Source organism: Pelophylax lessonae, assembly GCF_965119305.1.
Source record: "Pelophylax lessonae genome assembly, chromosome: 2".
Classification (NCBI taxonomy): domain Eukaryota; kingdom Metazoa; phylum Chordata; class Amphibia; order Anura; family Ranidae; genus Pelophylax; species Pelophylax lessonae.
Genome location: NC_138769.1, coordinates 297,857,202 through 297,877,403, shown reverse-complemented (window position 1 = coordinate 297,877,403; position 20,202 = coordinate 297,857,202). Strand labels below are relative to the sequence as shown.

Here is a 20,202-nt window from a genome sequence, read left to right as displayed (position 1 = left end):
GTAACAACTGAATTGCTGATTGAATCTTCCGGAGTTTCCCTGCCGGAAGGAATACTTTGCCCTGGATGTGTCTAGAATTAGACCCAGATATTCGAGCCTCCTGGTGGGAACCAGAGAAGACTTCTGCTGGTTCACCAGCCACCCGAACTCTTGCAAAGAGATCATGGTGATCTCTAAGTTTTGTAACAAGATCTGTGGAGACTCCGCACGGCGCAGATCGTCTAGGTAACCTAGAATCGATATGCCTCATTGACGCAACACCGCCAACACTGGGGCCAACACCTTAGTGAAGACCCGAGGAGCTGAGGCGAGACCAAAGGGTAACGCCGCAAACTGATAATGGTTCTCTTCTACGGAAAAACGCAGGAAACGCTGATGTCCTGCGTAAATGGGAATGTGAAGATAGGCATCCTTGATGTCTATGGACGCTAGAAAATCCGCTTGATGCAGGGAGGCTGCTACTGTGCAAATGGATTCCATTTTGAATTTTTGTATCTTGACAAAAAAGATAGAGTGCTCTTAAGTCCAGAATTGGACGCACCTTACCCTCTTTCCTGGGTATTGTAAACAGTTTTGAATAAAACCCTTGAAAACGCTCTGTCCAAGGAACGTGGATTACCACTCCTTGTTGCAGTAAATCCGTGACCGCTCCCCGCAGAGCTTCTAAGCGATCCGGGGACAGTCGGATATTGGAAGGGAAGAATCGCACCGGTGGGAGAGATGGAAACTCGATCTTGTAACCTGACCTTATGACTTCGCGAACCCATTTGTCCGGGAATCTGGAAAGCCATGGATCCGGAAACCGGCGAAGACGTCCCCCCACCCCAGCTATGGGTGGGGGCACACCTTCAGGCTTTAGTAGTCTTATCTTCAGGTCTGGAAGGGCCGGGCTTTTGCTTGCCCGACCAGCGCCCCTTAAAACCTCCCGAAGGAGTTTTGGAGGGCTTTGCTTTTTCGCCCGTGGGGCGAAAAAACTTCTTATGGGCGGAAAAGGAAGGCCCCCGTCTCTGACGAGGTCCTTTACCCTTAGTACTTTGTGGCAAGAAAGTGCTCTTGCCTCCAGTGAGATCCTTGATAATCTCATCTAAGTTGGCCCCAAATAGGCGCTCACCCTGAAAAGGGAGATTAGCCAAAGCCTTCTTGGAACCTTGGTCTGCCGACCAACATTTTAGCCACAGTGTACGCCTGAGAACCACTGCTGAGACTGATGCTCGCCCCAATAATGGAGTGGCGTCTAGCGCAGCGTCGCAGATAAACTGTAACCCTTGTATCATCTGTTCCAACAGATCTGATACTGCCTGAGGGATATCACTCCCTTCTAAATCCTGGCGTAACCACTTGGTCCATTCTGTTACAGTTTGGGAAACCAGACCAATAGCAATTACTGGTCTGAAAGCTGACCCAATCAGGGAAAAGATGGCACGAGACACGGCTTCCACCTTACGATCCACTGGATCCTTAAAGGACGGAGCATCCTCCAATGGGATAACTGTAGATTTATTCAATCTGGAGATAGGAGAATCTACCACAGATGGTACTGTCCACTTTTTGAGGAGGGATTCCTCGAACGGATAACGCCTATTAATGCGTTTGGAAATAGTAGGGGCTCGTTTTGGATGACCCCATTCTTCCTTAATTACATTACCGAAACACTTGGGTAAGGGAATAAAAAGGGGGTGCATTTAGCGCCCACTTGCTTGGGATTATGGCCACCTTCAATATAGCTTCAGGAATAGCCGTAGGTTTAGTGGGATGGTTGCAGGTGGGCTATTATAGGGTTAATTCTACCTTTAGGAGCTGAGGCAGGTATCAGCCAATGGGGTAATTAGAGGCTTTTAGAAGACAGGTGCAAGGTGTTATAAGGAAGTGCCTGTGCCCTGCTTCCTCCTTTTGCATCCGAAGAGCAAGAAGGAAAGTTCAGCAGGAAGGAAAGTTCCATATACAGCATTCCCTGAAGTTTTTCTTCCTTACCTGGGGTCATGGAAGACTTGCTGAAGCAGTTAATTCAGAAGGCAGAAGGAGCCGGTGGAGAAGAATGGCTGCGGCGGTGTCTGTCTTTCTCCACAGACACTGAAGTACAGCAGGCTTCACAGGCAGCCGGGAGCATGAGAGACTGCGGCGTGGCGTCCCCCCCCCCTCCCACTCAGGAGTCTTTGCAAGCAGGGCAGGAGCCAGGACTGAACCCCCGAGCGCTGAGGAGTCGGGCGCCGGGGAGAAGACAGCGCCATGTGGAGGGAGGCGAGCGGGAAGCGGACCGGCCGGTCAGTGGACAGGACACTGGAAAGACAGGGGCGTGCGTCCGCCGCCCTGAGAAGAAGAGGAGAGCGGTCTCGCAGTCTCCTAGAAGAGGAGGAAGAAGCGTAGTGGACACTATGCAGGCGGGTCCCAGCTCGGGAAGAGGGCGCCATCTGGTGGCCAGAGAAGTTACTGCAGCGCCTGTTAACTCCTTACTGGAAGAAAAAAAATACATCTCCATTCATTTACCAGGCTCAGGGAGCAGTGGCTGATAAGGGGCTGCTGGAGGAGGCGGCTGGACAAGAGGCTGTTTCACCTCCAGCAGCTGGTGAGTCATCACAAATGCAAAATTTATCTGCGTTAATTGCTTCCTTGTCTTCCCTTGTTAACTGTTTGGCTCCTGGCATTGCGGTGGCTGCAAAAGATTTTTCAGCACAGCAATCTCAAAATGAGCCTGTTTTTTCTCCTGCAATGTCTTCTAATGTACCGTTTAAAGACCAGTGTCATTTTAATGCTGAAAATGTGTCTACCAGTAATTTTTTCTCTATGGCCCCTGTGACGCAGGTGGGTGGTAGCGTGCCGGAGGCGTGCATGAAGAGCGTTATGCCCTGTGAAATGTCGCCTCTGGGGTACCATCTAAATGTGTCGGTTAAGGAAAAAATTTGGAGGGGTGATTTTGTAGATTTGTTGTCCCTGTTGCCGTCACATAAGGAATTTGCGAAAACGGACAAGAGGGAGGACAAACAGGATGAGGATAGGCGTAGGAGCGCACCTAGGTCTTTCCACAACTGGCTACAGGCATTTTGTATTTTTGCAGGAGTGATGGCGGAAAAGCATCCTGAAAAGTGCGGGGGGTTGTTTCAACACTTAGACCACATCTTGGAAGCCTATAAGAGCTTCGGAGGGTTAGGATGGTATTTTTACGACGAGTCCTTCCGCCAAAAATTGTCGGTACACCCGTCGTTGCAATGGGGTATGAAGGACGTTGGCCTTTGGCTGAATTTGATGGCGCCCCAGAGGCAGGTACCCCCCAAGCAAACGCAGGCGGGCGCTTCGAATATGGCTTACCGCAAGGGTTTTTGCTTTGCTTTCAATGAAAGCCAGTGTAGATGGAATGCTTCCTGCAAGTACAAGCATGAGTGTTCTTTCTGTGCAGGGCCGCACCCGGTGGCTAAGTGCTTTAAGAAGTCAGCAGTGGGTGGGTCGGTGCTCACACAGAAGGATATTTTTCCTAAAAGCCTGCACGCCAGTGAGGCTGGAAAAAATGCGTCCATGGTTGGACATATACCCAAGCAGGGAGAAAGCACTTTTGCTCACTGAAGGGTTTGAGCGGGGTTTTCCGCTACCTACTTTTGCTGGATCTGGCTGCGTAGGGGTAAAGAATTTGAGATCGGTAGATGTTTTTCCGCAGGTTGTGCGGGACAAAATCTTTAAAGAAATCGAGCATGGAAGGATCTCGGGTCCGTTTGAAAAACCGCCGTTTGTTAATTTTCGTTTATCGCCTTTGGGAGTGGTGCCTAAAAAAGAACCTAATGAGTTTAGGGTCATTCATCACCTGTCCTATCCCAAAGGCGATTCGTTAAATGACGAGATTGATGAAGAATCTTGCTCGGTTTCCTACGCGACGTTTGAAGAGGCCATAGGTAAGATTAAGGCTTTTGGGCCGGGGGCTTTGTTAGCCAAGGCGGACATCAAATCAGCCTTTCGCCTGCTGCCGGTAGCTCCAGAGGCTTTTAACTCGCTAGGTTTTCAGCTGGATGGTTTTTATTTTTTTGATAGATGCCTCCCAATGGGCTGTGCGCTGTCCTGCTCATATTTTGAGGCATTTGCCACTTTTCTGCATTGGGTAGTGTGTGTTAAGTCGGGTAGTGGCGGCGTGTTACACTACCTGGATGATTTCTTATTTGTTGGGCCTCCAGATTCGGATGGTTGTTTGCATTTGTTAGAATCTTTCAAGGCAGTTGCGGATGAGTTTGGTGTTCCGCTAGCCGAGGAGAAGACGTGTTTGCCGGCCACGGAATTGGTTTTTCTGGGTATCCGGATTGATACCGTACGTTTGGAGTTTCGGTTGCCTGAGGATAAGCTGGCAAGATTGAAGGGTCTGATTCGGCTGTTTTTGGCGAGAAGAAAAGTTTTGCTGAAAAGCATGCAGTCATTGTTGGGCTTGTTGGCCTTTACGTGTAGGGTGATGCCCATGGGGCGCGTTTTTTCGCGCCGTCTTTACCTGTCAACGTCAGGATTAAAATCTCCATTCTCCCACATTAGCTTGAATAGCTCTTTGAAGGAGGATTTGCTGGTGTGGGGCGAGTTTTTGGATACTTATAATGGTAGATCCTTTTTTCAGGCAGATTTTGTTTTCGCTCCAGATTTTCGTTTGTTCACAGACGCTGCTGGCTCTAAAGGTTTTGGAGCAATTTGGAGGACGCATTGGTGCTGCGCGGAATGGCCGGAGTTTTGGAAATATAACAAGCTAACGAAAAATGTGGTGCTGCTTGAGATCTTTCCCATTCTGGTGGCTTTGGAGCTATGGGGCGTTTTCTTTGCGGACAGGCGTATTTTGGTCGAGACGGACAATAAGGGAGTCCTTTTTGCAGTAAATTGTCTATCTTCCAAATCTGTTTATGTCGTCAAAGTGCTTAGGAGAATCGTGTTGTTGTGTTTGAAGTATAACATCTGGCTTAAAGCAAAACATACCCCGGGAGTACTAAATAACCTTGCCGATGCATTGTCTCGGTTTCAGATGGACCGCTTTCGAGAACTATTGCCGGAAGCCGACGTGGAAGGTATCGATTGTCCGGGCCATTTGTGGAAAATTGTCGAGACCTAGTTGGGAAGGCGATTGAAGGTTCCTTGGCACCCAAGACTTGGGCGAGCTATACTGCCGCATGGAGAGACTGGTTGTGTTTTGCTGAATCAAGAGGTCTTGCCTATGGCTGTCCGTCAGAAGGGGTGGTGTTAGAATTTCTGGCTTCAAGGATGCAGCAACAGGTGTCTTATAATCATTTGAGGAAGACGCTTGGGGGTATCTCATTCTTTTGTCGTCTAAAGGGGTTTCGGCCTTGTACGAGCTATTTTGCTGTACAACAGGCGTTGAAGGGCTACAGGAAGATTTCTTTTGTAAAGGACGATAGGAGACCTATTTCCCTTGATTTGTTGGGAGATTTATGTGCTGTAACGAGTGAAGTATGTAGCTCCGTTTATGAAGGGATTCTTTTTAAGACGGCCTTTGCATTGGCCTTCTTCGGGGCTTTCCGCATTTCCGAATTGGTGCCTTTATCCAGAAAAGTTGAAGGGGGTATTTCTTTTAAAAATGTTCTATTGGGTGAGGATGGGGTTCACATTTGGATCTGCCGTTCAAAAACGGATGCTTTAGGGAAAGGGGTAGGAATCAAGCTGAAGGCTCAGACGCCAGGGAGGGTATGTCCTTGGGCGCTGGTTCGGAAATTTCTGGGCATAAGGCCTCAGGGTGGTTTTCAATTTTTAGTTCACTATGATCTTTCCCCACTTACGAAATATCAATTTGAGTTTGTGTTGCGTAAGTGCTTAGAGCGGTTGGGTTTGCATGGATTAAAGTTTTCCTCCCATTCATTTCGTATAGGGGCAGCTTCGGAAGCAGCAAGAAGGGGTTTTTCGGAGGAAGTGATAAAAAGTATGGGGAGGTGGAAATCGAATTGCTTTAAAGTTTATGTTAGACCTAACATGTTTGTTTAATTCCCTCAGGTGGCCAACGAACGGTATGGATCCTGGGCCATTCGTTTATTTTCTGGGCAAGAAAACGTGCAGCTCAGCGTAATTACTCTACTAATTTGTCTCTCCCTTTGGAATCTTTTAAGTTATTCTGGAAAGGCATTAGGGGCCTCCAGTGGCATCAGCTTTATTTTCATTTGACCAGACTTTATCAGAATTGGCCCCCTCCTTCCATTTTGTTGATACATGCGGGTGGGAATGATTTGAGGAACAGAAAAACGTTAGAATTATTATTTATGATTAAAAGGGATTTGCATTTTTTCTCTCTCTCCTCTCCTGGGACAGTAATTGTGTTCTCGGAAATTGTGCCTCGCCTTACTTGGCTGTCCTTGGATCAGAAGAGAATTATGGAAAAGATGAGAAAAAGGGTGAACAGGGCGATGGAGAAATTTATGCCGTCAATTGGAGGATTGTCATATAGACATGTAGATCTGGAAGGCGGGATACCGGGCCTGTACAGGCAGGACGGAATTCACCTTTCCGAGGTAGGTCTGGATATCTTTAACTTGGGTCTGCAGTATGGCATTGAACAGGCCGCGGTGGTGGGGTTGGGCCGTTCTTGTTGCTCAAGCCCGGCTGGTGGGGACGGTATTTTTTGTTAATTGATTATGAAGTTAATGCTTGCTTGAGTTCTAAATAACTGAGCTAGTACAATTTATTTTCACTATGTGATTTTGGTTTGAAGTATTATTATTATTATTATTTATTATTATGATTATTGATCATCTGAATATTTGATTTCATATTTAAAACCAATAAAGCGTGCCGCGGCCATTTTCTTGCCAATACTGCTGTTATGTTTGGTTATTTACTAATTAAAGTGATGTTTGAATGGATGAAAGTGTGGCCTATAATCCCATAAAAAGGGGGTGCATTTAGCGCCCACTTGCTTGGGATTATGGCCACCTTCAATATAGCTTCAGGAATAGCCGTAGGTTTAGTGGGATGGTTGCAGGTGGGCTATTATAGGGTTAATTCTACCTTTAGGAGCTGAGGCAGGTATCAGCCAATGGGGTAATTAGAGGCTTTTAGAAGACAGGTGCAAGGTGTTATAAGGAAGTGCCTGTGCCCTGCTTCCTCCTTTTGCATCCGAAGAGCAAGAAGGAAAGTTCCCCACCCCCCCTCCCTTGTCGCGTGCACACTTTGTGTGGTAGGGTCACCCTAGTATTCTAGGGGGGACGGTATTTTTTGTTAATTGATTATGAAGTTAATGCTTGCTTGAGTTCTAAATAACTGAGCTAGTACAATTTATTTTCACTATGTGATTTTGGTTTGAAGTATTATTATTATTATTATTTATTATTATGATTATTGATCATCTGAATATTTGATTTCATATTTAAAACCAATAAAGCGTGCCGCGGCCATTTTCTTGCCAATACTGCTGTTATGTTTGGTTATTTACTAATTAAAGTGATGTTTGAATGGATGAAAGTGTGGCCTATAATCCCAATACTTTTGCCATTTTGGCGCGTTTATTAGTACCAAATGGAATCTCAGTATCAGTTACTTCTGATGGTGTAACCTGTAGTCCTAAGGTTTCCCGAACGGCTACAATTAATGCGTTTACCAACGCTTCCTCTCGGGCTATGGTAGATGCTGAGACATCCTCCTCACTGTCTGAAGAGACAGTACCCGAGACACAAACCCCAGATGAGGTACCTGCAACTGCAGGGATAGGCTCAGACTCTGAATCTGAAGTTTCAGATGAATTGGGGGTAGGCGGGGGTCGCTTCCTTGCACCCTGTCCCTGACAAGCCACTTCCACCTGGGAAAAAAAGGTTTCCAATACTGCTGACAATGACTCAATAGTCAGTGGGGAACTGGAGGGTCCTGCAGCCACCTCGAGGGGATCAGGTGGCGATACATGTGTGGCAGGGTCCATGTTAACTCAGGACACTTTGCCAGTGAAAAAATTTTAAAAAATAAAAAATACCTTTTTTTTTTTTTTTTTATATGTAATCCACCAGCGCAATAGCGCCCCTCAGCGTACCTGCTTTGGACCCCCACAGAGAGAGAGAGAGAGACCCCAAGGGCTCACCACCTGATGTAGAGAAGTTTCCTTATCAAACTGCTGTCAGCGTTGTCCTATGCAGACTGGGAAGTCCTGTACTAGGTTTCCCAGGTAAAAGGAAGTGGCTCCGCCCCCTGTGCACGCCTTCCGGCGTTCCCAGCTGCTCCTCGAGGTCGGCTGGGCACATCAAACATGGCCGCCCCCATGTAGAAGACAATAGACTTTGAGAAAATGGCGGCCTGCGGGCGGCCTGTGTAGGCAATGCAGACATGCGGTCTACAACAAAATGGCAGCGGACTGCCGATCTAGCGTGGCTCCTTCAGTGCAGCGGCCTGTGACCGGCTCTGGAACGGCTGATGGCGGCCTGTCGGCCTGCGGGAGCATGGCGATATCTACAGTCTAAGGTAGGCTATACCTCCTTTGCTCTGGATACTTATATGTTACTATGGTAAATCAAACCAGGCTTCCTTGGATCAATCTGCTAGAGAAACCAAGGCTGCTGAAGTGTCAGCTTCCAAACCCAGGTTGTTAGAGTGTTAGCTCCCAAACCAAGGTTGCTTTTAAAGTGTTAGCTCCCAAACCAAGCCTGCTGGAGTGTCAGCTCCTAAAATAAGGTTGCTAGAGTGTCAGCTCCTAAACCAAGGTTTGCTTAGAGTGTTAGCTCCCAAAGCAAGCCAGCTGAAGTGTCAGCTTCTAAACCAAGGTTGCTAGAGTGTCAGCTCCTAAACCAAGGTTTGCATAGAGTGTTTTAGTTCCCAAACCAAGCCTGCTGGAGTATCAGCTCCCAAACCAGATCACACTATCCAGGGGATAGGTGAATTTGTCATAAGCTAGAGGGGGAACCTTAATGTCAGAAAGGATCCGACCATACACAGAGGGGCCCGTATCCCAAAAAACCCCACAGGGGGGAAGGGGGAATATTTACTCACCATACCGGAACTGACGGGCACCCTCTCTTCACAGTACCCTCTCCACCGAGATGGGGGGCTGTCGACCAATACGGACGCCGTGACTCTGCTGGTTCCTGGCGTCCAAGCGAGACGTTCAACTCGCAGGGTCAGTCCCCGTCCAATGGGACTATGTCGCGGCCGACCCAGCGCGGAGCTATGGTCTGCACACGCTCGTAGGCTGAGCCGGGGTGACCACTAGAACTCAACATCCAGCCCGTCGCCCGGTCCCGCATACTTACTTGAATGTGTCGCGGCCGACCCAGCGCGGAGCTATGGCCTGCGCGCGCTCGTAGGCCGGCTGGGGTGACCACTGGATCTCAACATCCAGCCCGTCGCCCAGATCCGGCGTGATTTGCTTGAAGATCTCACAGGAAAACTGGAGAAAACAACTACCTAAAAAAGAAAAAAGTTTTTTCTATAAAAAATCTTGCCAGGACCAAAAGATCCCAGCAAGGAGCTTAGGTCCTTACTCCTGACTAGACAGAAAAAAACTGATTTCCTGCAGCAGACAGGAAGAGGATATACCCTCTGGGACTGCCCCTAAGGTGGAGCCAGAACGTTTTCCTTCTGCCTAGTCCTACTCCTGTAGAGGGCAGCATAACCCAATTGATATGAATCAAAGAGGACTACATCTGTCAATGAGCGACAGAGAAACAATAATTATTATAGGTAAAAAGGTTAAAAAGGCGGTGGTATAGATAAAATATTTTTACTAGGTTGGATATATTTGTAATTCAAAATAAAGTGCTGGTTCTAGTGTGCAAATAATGCTGTGAGTATTCAAAATAAAGTGCGTGCAAAATTGCTGTGAATGTTTACTATGAAGTAAAGTGCTAGTTGAAAATATATATTTTTCTCAGTATTAAACAGTGCAATCAATAAAATAATAAATATGGTTCCTTAAGGTGCTAGACGTTGCAAAAAATAAATAAATAAATAAATACCATTCCTTAAGGTACTTGACAACAGTGCTACACTTATTGTATCTTCAAAAGTCCCAATACAATAAATATAAATACAATACTCCGTGAGTAAATAAATTAGCAATATTTAAAAATATAATAGTGCTTCAATAGTGCTTCAATAGTGAACTGTGATCCAAAAAGTTCATGCAAATGGTGTAGGGGTTAATTTCCTATGGATCAGGTGCTCCAGTGAGTAAAGGTGGTAATCAATGCCTCTTACCAAATATTACTAGGTCACGCAGACCTCAAGCACCTTTGATCCTATTATATGGGTGGATCAGAACATTAGGACTCCTTCATTCCTCATTAATTGTTTGTATGGTACCAAAAGATAATTTAAAGACGATAGGAAAATAGAATCCTCCTTCTCCTCACTCCATTTATTTTCTCTTGTGGATGAGTATTGAGCCCATATGCAGGGAGACAAATGTGAAGCCAAAAAATAGTGTAATACTGTATTTATTATAAAATTAAATAAATCATAAAAATTGCCTGCTTACATATTGTTGTGCCCGCCTGGCAGAGGGCAATGCGCATTGGTTGCTACCGGGTATTACTAGGATCGGGGGCACAGGATCTGCAGTCTCCTAATGCTCACTGATATGGTTTCCTTGTTTCCCTTGTAGCGTGGCAGTGGTCTGGCGTGCGTTCCAATGTAATGTGGAGGTGACCTCGCTCTTACTCTGGACTTCCGGGTTTAGCAGGGACCACTTCTGGACTTCCGGGTTTAGCAGGGACCACTTCTCTGGACTTCCGGGTTTAGCAGCCAATTTTTATGATTTATTTAATTTTTTTACCATACAAACAATTAATGAGGAATAAAGGAGTCCTAATGGTCTGATCCACCCATATAATAGGATCAAAGGCGCTTGAGGTCTGTGTGACCTAGTAATATCTGGTAAGAGGCATTGATTATCACCTTTACTCACTGGAGCACCTGATCCATAGCAAATTTAACCCCTACACCATTTGCATGAACTTTTTGGATGACAGTTCACCATTGAAGCACTATTATATTTTTAAATATTGCTAATTTATTTACTCACGGAGTATTGTATTTATATTTATTTTATTGGGACTTTGGAAGATACAATAAGTGTAGCACTCTTGTCAAGCACCTTAAGGAATTATATTTATTTATTTTTTGCACCGTCTAGCACCTTAACCACTTGCCGACCGCCGCAAGTACATATACTGCGGCGGTCAGCCCCTCACAGGCAAAGTGACGTACCGGTACGTCACTAGCCTGTGAGGCTATGGGGAGCGAGCGCACGCCGCCGGAGTTGTGCTCCCGCGCGGTCACGGACCCCCCCGCGCGTGTGAACGGCGGACCCGATGTCCGCCGCTCACTCACGATCGTCCGTGACAGCGGGAGAAAGGCAGGCGGCTAGTGTAAACAAGCCGCCTGTCATTCTCCCCTGTGTAGAAACAGTGATCATACGGTTCTACTATTTAGGACCGTTGATCATTGTTCCTACACTTCAAGCCACAGTCAATCACAGTTAGAATCACGCCCCTAGGGACACACACAGCCCCTCCCTCTCAAATAAAGTTAACCCCTTCACTACCAGTGTATTTTTACAGTAACAGTGCATATGTATAGCACTGATTACTGCAGTAATGTCACTGGTAACCCCAAAAGTGTCAAAAATGTCAGTCAAGGGTCCGATCTGTCCGCCCCAATGTCGCAGTACCTCAAAAAAAAAATCGCAGATCGCCGCCATTACGCGTTAAAAAAAAAAACAACAAAAATGACAAAAATCTTTCCCTTTGTTAGTAAACGCGATAACTTTTGCGCAAACCAATCAAAATACGCTTTTTGTGATTTTTTTTTACCAAACATATGTAGCATAAAACAAATTGGCCGAAAATGTAAAAAAATGTTGATTTTTACATTTTTTTGGGGGGAATTTCATATAAAAAAATGTGAAAAATATTGTTCTTTTTGCAAAATTGACGCTCTTTTTTTGTTTATAGCGCATGATCAAAAAATCGCACAGGTGAGCAAATACCACCAAAAGAAAGTTCTGTTTGTGGGAAAAAAAGGACGTCAAATTAGTTTAGGTACAGCGTCGCACGCCCACGCAATTGTCCGTTAAAATCATGCAGTTCCGAATCGCAAAATACCCCCTGGTCAGGAAGGGGGTAAAATCTTCCGGGGCTTAAGTGGTTAAGGAACCATATTTATTATTTTATTGATTGCACTGTTTAATACTGAGAAAAATATATATTTTCAACTAGCACTTTACTTCATAGTAAACATTCACAGAGCTAGCACTTTATTTTGAATACTCACAGCAAATTGGAAAGGGAAGAACCTTGCTGGAGGCAAGGACCGAAACTTGATCTTGTACCTGGACCGAATCAACTTGTGTACCCATTTGTCTTGAATCAAAGAGGCCCAGGGGTCTGGAAAGAAGCGAAGATGTCCCCCCACCCCAGGTACGGGTGAGGGCACCCCTTCAGGCAGAAGTGGACTTGTCTGTGGGACCAGCGGAACCTGCTTTTGACTTACTAGACCAGGGTCTCTTGGAACCTCCCACTAAGTTATGGGCAGATTTTGATTCCTTGTCCTGTGATCCCACGGCGACGAAAGGGCCATTTGTGGGCCGAGAAGAAAGGACCAAGCTTGCGATGAGGCTCCTTGCTCTTGATAACCTGTAGAAGCAGAGTACTCTTACCTCCCATAAGACCTTTAATGATCTCTTCCAAGAAAGCTCCAAACAGGCGGTCTCCTACAAAGAGGAGATCGGTCAGCACCCTTTTGGAAGCCTGGTCCAAAGAGCAGCATTTCAGCCAAATCATGCAGCAAAGGGTCACAGCTGTCACGGACACCCTGCAGGCTAAATGGGCCGCGTCCAGAGAGGCATCACAGATATACTGTAACCCCTGTACTAACTGGTCCGCCAGTTCCGTTAGCTCAGGAGGATGCGGACTCCCATTCCAAATCCTGACACAGAAGCTGTGCCCCATTCCGTTAAGGTCTGGGAAACCATGGTTATGGCAAACACCAGCCTCAAAATTGAATCGGCCACGGTAAAAAAGGTATTGGACCAGAGACTCAGCTCTCTTGTCCACAGGGCCCTAAAGGATGTAGAGTCCTCCACTGGTACCATTGTGGCTTTATTTAACCTGGAAACCTGAGAATCCACCACCGGCTGAACTGGCAGTTTCTTTAAAAAGGGACTCCTCAAAAGGATACCTCCTAGCGAAAGGCTTAGGTATCCCGATCATGGGTTTTGGGGAACCCCACTGACTTCCGACAATATCGTCGAAATAGGCGGGAAAAAGGAATACCTTAGTTGCCTTGGATGGTCTGCGGGTACCAAACTGCACCAACGCAGCATTAGCTGTGTCCTCCAACTTTAAAGTTTCCCACAGTGATACAATCAGTGCCTCCACAAGCGCCTTTTCATGCGCCGCCGTAGTGGAAGAGAATTCATCCTCACTGTCAGAGCACTCAGGGTGCATGGATGAAGACCCCATGGGGTGACTCGCGTTCACGTCAGCCAAAACAACCTCTGAATCTTAGGATACAGAAGATGCAGGTGAAGGCGGGGTACACCTTTTGCTAGCCCTATTGTAAAGCGCCATATCCACTTTGGACACCAGTGACTGCAAGATCGCTGTCATGGCCGCCAAGGTGAACCAAGACCCGGAGGGTCCCGCATGCTTCTGAGAGTGGGTCAGGTGGTGACATGTGCTCCAGGGACTCCATTATAAACCTGGGGACCATCAGAAAAATTTGGAAAAATTTGCTGTGAAAAACCCCCCACCGCTCCACTAGTGGGACCATAGGTCCCAGCGCACCAAAAACACTGTAATAGCAGAAAGAGGGAGCTTGCACACCCACAGGGACTCACCACCACCAACTCAGAAGGGACAGAGTGCAAAGCTCCATGCCGCGTGGCGATCAGAGAGGAAAAGGAAATGCAGGCACTGCCACTAGAGGCCCACCGTCGAATCACGGCTCCACAGACTACAAGAAAATGGCCGCCAGTTTGAAATCAATGGGAAACTACCAAAACATTTTCGCCGAGCTACAGAAACATGGCCGCCGATACCAATAGCAGCCATCCATGGCAAAATGGCGGCGCCCGCGCAACTCCCGGAACCCCCAGAGGACCCTCAAGTATATGCAGCCAGCAAGGGGGGCCCTGGCAGAGACTCCCACCAGGATCATTTCCCCAGAAACTGAGCAGCCAGCAGCATGCCTCCTCCCCTCCGGCCCCATCACCGCTTAACACCCAATACAAGTCGACAGAGGGGGGACCCCAATAGTGAGGGGGAGCGCTATTTGGGAAAGGAGGACACATGGGGGGCATACCAAGCCCGGGAGGGGCCCACGTCCACCCCGAGAATCCACTGGAGGGGGCATTACTCACCACACCTTGGAACCAGGCGGGCACCACTCTGGGAAGACCACCGCACCATCTTGGAATGGGGTTGCAGCGGGCCAGAGTTACGCTGCGACTAGGGCCGTGACCAGGGCTATGCGTCCTCATGAGACATTTACCTTGTCAGTCAGCCCCGTCCAGTGGGGCTATGCCGCAGCTGACCTAGTGCAGAGCTGCGGTCAGGTTGCGCTCGCTGGCCGGACTGGGAAGACCATAAGGATCTAGGATATCCAGTGCTTTACCCAATCCAGCAGTTGATTGTAGTTCTCACTGGAACAGACTTGATTGTAGTTCATAAAATATAAAAGAAAAAAGTTCAGTTTGAAAAATAAAAAAATGCTAGGACCAGAGATCACAGCAAGGACTAGGCAGAAAAAAACTGAAGTCCTATAGCAGGAAGTGGAAGCATACCTCATAGGACTGCCCTATAGGCGTATTCAAATATTTTCCACCAAGTGTCCTACTCCTGTAGGGGGCAGCATAAGCCAAGGGTCAAAGAAGATTCGGAGCTGTGTCTGTCAATGAACGAAAGAGAAAAGGGAGTTTCGGAGGAGGGAAAGAATACATCAGGTTGAACTGATACCACAGAGTTAGGGGATCCTAGAACAAAGAGACAAACCTGGTCAGTTTTTTGTTGGACCTGAAAGCCAGGAAGTCCTTGTACAACATTCTCTACCTGCAACAGAGGTCTTGAAACATTTAGGGCTGAGGAGAACATTTTCCGGAGTACAGGAATTGGCAACTGAGGAAATCCCCCAGCCAATTGTAAATGCCCAGCAGACAGGGCTAGAAAGTGAAGCTCTGCCCAAGCAACAATCTGGACTGCCTCTTTTCGAGTTGCAAGACTTCTAGTTCTTCCTTGATGGCTAATGTATGCCAGTGCCGTGGCACAGTCTGACTGAATCCAGATCAGATGACTTTGCAGTCAAGAGGTCCAAATTTGTAGGGACAATCAAATTGCCCTGAGCTCCAGAATATTGATAGGTAACAAGCTTCCTCTGCCCAGATAAGTTTGTCATCCTTTGTAAGAATTTTATATAAAAGTTAACAAAAGGACTTACCTGACTCCAGATGTCAGGTAAATATGACAGTCCAGAGATTGAACTCTGTTGTCTCACAGACAAAATTCTGAGTTGCAAAAGACTGGAGTGGAATTGGGCATATTGAACTGCCTCAAAGAGGCCACTATTAGGCCAGAAACCCTCATGTAAAAGTGAAGGGTTTTTTGGCTCCTGAAGTGCAGAGTTGAAAGGGGACGCCCTTTGTCCTGAGGGAGGAAAAACTTGATAAGGGCTGTATACAGGATCAGGTCCAGATATTCCAAGCAAAGAAATGGTTTCAGAGGTGGCTCCAGGAGATCCAGGATCCACCAGAATTTCTGCAAGTGCTGGAAATGAGCCAGGGCTGGCTGTTCTCTCCGTGGAAGATTGTCCAATTAGGTCACCACAGGGATGCCGCAAGAATGAAGGAAGGCAAGGATAGAGGCTAGCACCTTGTTGAAAACCAAAGGTTTAGTGGATAGACCAAAGGGAAGGGCAACAAATTGGTAATGCTGCGAGCCAACAGTAAAACTCAGGAAGTGCTGGTACATGGGGAAGATGAGGACATGCAAGTAGGCATCTACGGAGGCCAGGAGGTTACCAGGATAGAAGGGAACAATGACTGACCTGGCAGATTGCATGCAGAAGTTTTGTACCCAGAGGAAGGTGTTGAGAACCTTCAGATCCAGTACAAGACAGATACCCTCTTTTGGCCTTGGACATGTCGAATAGGTAAAAACAGAAAAAAACTTGGAACCTGTTTTTGCTCGGGGACTAAATAATGCCCCCCTGAGAGAGGACCTGTTCCAAAGCAGCATGGAGGTTGGCCAATCTTGGCAGACACTTCAGCAAGTTTACCAACATGAAGTGGGGTGGAGGTAAAGAATGGAATTTCAAGCTTGTAGCTTCTAGATACCCTGCTCTGGTGCCAACACCCTGGGACCAGATGGCTGTAAAAGCCAGCAGACACACCCCCCTTTAAAAAAGTGGGAGTGTCTGCTTAGTGAAAAGAGTGCTTGTTTACCCTTGCGGGTCCAGACTTTACAGCCGAATTGAGTTCCAGACTTTGCCCTGGAAGCCTGGGGACGGACAAAAGGTACACTTCTTGAAAGGAGAGGGTTTCCCAGAAGGACGTTTTTCTTTCTGTTCTAAAGCAAAAGTGTACCCCCCCCCCCCCAGTGACAACCTTGATAAGCTTGTCCAGGGATTATTTGAAAAGGCCCAATCAAAAAGTGCACTTCTTGCCCTGAACGGCTACAGATCAATTTGAGTCAGAGGGTCCTCTATGTGACTACTGAAAGAAGGCCCATTCTGGACATCTGAAGAATCATATTCCCTAGCCAGTTAACACAATAGAACAGGGCCATAGCCAAGAGCTCTAGTTGTTGGAAGAAGAGAATTTGGATCCCAAGACATGTCACTGGACCAGACAGCTAAAGTCTGACAGACAGACATAGCCACAATGACAGGTTGCAGGGAAGGGCTTGCAAGTAAAAACAAGGCCTTAGAAGGGACTTCCTATCTTTTAAAGACTGGGTTGTCCTTGAGAGGGACAGATAAAGTATTGTTGAGACCGGAGATGGCCACAACAGGGAAATTCCCATTTTTAGTGACCCTTCCTCAAAAGAAAGGAATGCAGTCCTTTTTAGATTTGTTTGCTGGCAACATGTTTTAATTCACCAAGTGTTATTTTATTTTTTATTTTTTTTAAATAACGTTTTATTTGCATATAAGGTGTACGTACAATACACAACACAAAAAAAAACAGAAACAAACAGAAGTCTCAGTAAAACTCGGTCGCCCGTGCAGGGGTCCAAGAAACATCATGATAGTTACATTCTGGATTTTTGCGACCTTGTTGAGACTTGGCATGGCTGTGTCCAAGACGTTGCCCCCCCCCCCCATATATGATAGTAAAACTGCTAATAGGAAAGTGTCCCCAGTGTCCCCCCACAACCTTCTTGATCGAATCAGGGATTAAGTCATGGTGAGATCATCATTTGTTTAATCTAACAGCAATAAGATGGCAAAAGGTGAAATCATATTATATTTGCATACCAGCAGTCGATGGATCATCTAACCATTTAGACCACACTTTATCATATTTTCTAGGATTGCCTCTATTTACATAGGTTTCTCTGTACAGGGGCAAGTTGATGTTAACTAAATGTTTCCATAAGGTAAGGAATGGGGGATTAGTGTTCTTTCAAGACATAGTTATGGCCTTCCGGGCATAAAACAGTAGTAGACTGAGCATAGTTCTTCCCACTACCATAGGATCCTCTGCCTCCACCAACCCCAACAGACACAGACCAACAGATGGCTGTAGGGAGGTGTTAGCCACAGAGTTGATAACTGCAACTACCTCCTTCCAATAAGTGACTATAGCTGGACAGCCCCAAAAGATATGAGAAAAAAGTGTTATTTTATATTAGAATATAATGTACTTACAACCTAAAGGATTCTTTAAAAAATAGGCACACAATATACAGTAAGTAGCACCTTATCAGCTTTTATATGCCAATATGTGCATTTTAAACAAATTCAAATAAAGGATTATATCTTTATCTTAAAATGAATCTGTGTTCCATTTAATAGTAAATGCCTTGAGTAAAAGCAGACACTGCAGATATGTGATCATTTCCTTTAATAGCTAAAAAACACTCTAAATAAGTCATTGTTACTAGGGCTCGAGTCAGTATTATAGCATTGATACTGTAGGTATCTTATCATGCTCTCTTCTCTGTCTTATTAGGGGCAGCCCAAGACCAGCAAAAGATTCAAATGGGAAGAGGACCCTGCTCATCATGTTACTTGTCTGACTACATCTAAAAAAAGTAACTAAAACTCCACCAAGTTTACTATTTACCTTCCGTTATAACTAGTATTAATAGAATTGCAAACGTTTGCAGTGTCTTTGGATGCAGCTGCAGGGTTTGCCAGTCATTGCCTGCTTTATAAACTACAACCATAGGAACTATATCTATTGCAGCGCTTCCTATAGGGCCCAGTGGATTATTTCGTTTGCTGAGATGTACTCAAAAGCCAGTGTCAAAAATATGTCTTATTTTAATTACTTTTTTTATTACTGGATATTGATGTTCAATGTCCTTCTATTAGGCCCTGGATAAGACATTTATTTTTTATATAACATAATCCATAACAACAGCCTTTACTTTGAATGTACTCACGTGGAATCTTTTTGAACTGGTTCATAAGCTCCTGTTCAATCTTTCTGAAAGTATCTGCACTCTTGTCTCCAGAGCCAGCAACAGCAGTTGAGTTCTCCTGAGAGACAATCGGTGGCTCTGTGCTAGGTTGCATCGTGTGGGTTTCAGGAGGCTCTGCCTTCTTCTTAAATAGACTGAAATGCATGGCGGCTGCAAGAAAGAAGGCAACTATTAATGCTACATGTTACCTATACACATTTTAGCTTTTCCCTTAGGGTACCCTTAATTGGTTCATAAGAATCTATAAAAAGCACACTTACCATCCAAGTCTTTTTCATGCGGAACACAACATTCCTACATTAAAACGAAGATGAGCTGCCCAAAATGTTTTTATTCTATAAGACTTTAGAAAGGTCAAACATTGTAATTAAATAATTTAAATAAATTATTTACGTGGCAACCCCTTTTTACCTCCAAGATTAAAGAAATGAACACTGTAGCAGATGTTCATAGAAAAAGATATCATGCACCTTTTCATAGACTGCTGTGACACAAACAATTGATAAGCTCCAATGACCTATAATAAACGAAAAGATTTATTTCCTGCTGCTACCATAAGGGTTTTCAGCCCCGAGATTACCCTTGAATGAAATCAAATGCTGATGCTAACAAAACCACAGAATCCTTTAGGTCTCTAATACACAAATCCTCTCAACCAGAACAAAGTGGCTATGTGTTTAAGAGGACACTACCTGAGAGACACGTACACTATTATGTGTGGGTGTAATAAGCAATAATGACTTTCCTAAATGAAAAAAAACTACTGAAAGGTAGAATAGACATAATGAAAAATAGCCCATTATTTTGTTTTCTTAACCATCTTTTTCATTTCAGAGAACCATGGAGAAGATGTTTGGCTTTCTCCTCTAAACTATTTTTTATTACTGGAGATATAGAATTCTAATTACCGTATTTGTCTAGCCTCAGTATCAGTTAAATATTGTGCATGATGACTGAAAGAATTTATCAATGGACATTTACTTCTATACTTGTGCCTTTTTTGAGTGCATAAACACAACAAATAGGATCAAAATAAGCACTTTGTATCTGACTATATGAGAGAGATACAGGGCTGGACCAAGACATTGTGCTGGCTGGGTCCAAGAAATAAATGCTGCCCCCTCCCCACCCCAAAAAATAAAAAAGCACGCCGACCAAAAGACCCCCCATCCATTATTTTATATATATATATATATATATATATATAATGAAGAAAATATTATATATACTGCATTCTTCTTCCATAACTCACCACCACCGGACCGGTCCCCCACTGTCTGTCCTCAGTCCTCCTGTCACTCCTGTGTCTGACACTCCCACCGCCCTAGAACATCTAGCCCACATGTGTCAAACACAAGGCCCGTGGGCCGAATGTGGCCCGCCAGCCCATTTTATGTGGCCCTCGCACCCCTTTGATCTCTACCCCCACCTTGACTGAACTCCTCCATCAGATCCTAAGCCTCTCTGTGTAGCCACAGCACCCCCTTGTCTCCTATTTCCGTGGTCTCAGCATTCAGCAGACTTCGACAACTAATTCCAGCCCTCCTCTGGTCCTCCTCCAGTCCCTGCACTTTCTGCTTTCCAGCTTTGCCCCCAGTTTTTCACCAGCAGCAGCACAAGTTAA

General features: G+C 45.7%; 2 protein-coding genes across 2 annotated transcripts in view; one reads left to right on the top strand and one right to left on the bottom strand.

Annotated features, from left to right (window-relative positions):
• LOC309546076 (synaptotagmin-2-like) overlaps positions 1–20,202 on the bottom strand; it is a 148,370-nt gene that overhangs the window by 95,594 nt on the left and 32,574 nt on the right. The window contains exon 2 of the mRNA XM_082245586.1: positions 18,540–18,728. Within this exon, the coding sequence (XP_082101712.1) occupies positions 18,540–18,723 (184 nt within the window). The 5' untranslated portion in view covers positions 18,724–18,728. The remainder of the gene's footprint in view (positions 1–18,539; positions 18,729–20,202) is intronic.
• On the top strand, positions 3,295–18,180 carry LOC309546674 (uncharacterized protein; the record flags this gene model as incomplete). The annotated part of the gene is made up of 4 exons (XM_082246390.1): positions 3,295–3,510; positions 3,647–3,878; positions 5,956–6,570; positions 18,104–18,180. The coding sequence occupies 4 exons, from the start codon at positions 3,295–3,297 to the stop codon at positions 18,178–18,180; spliced, it is 1,140 nt and encodes a 379-aa protein (XP_082102516.1).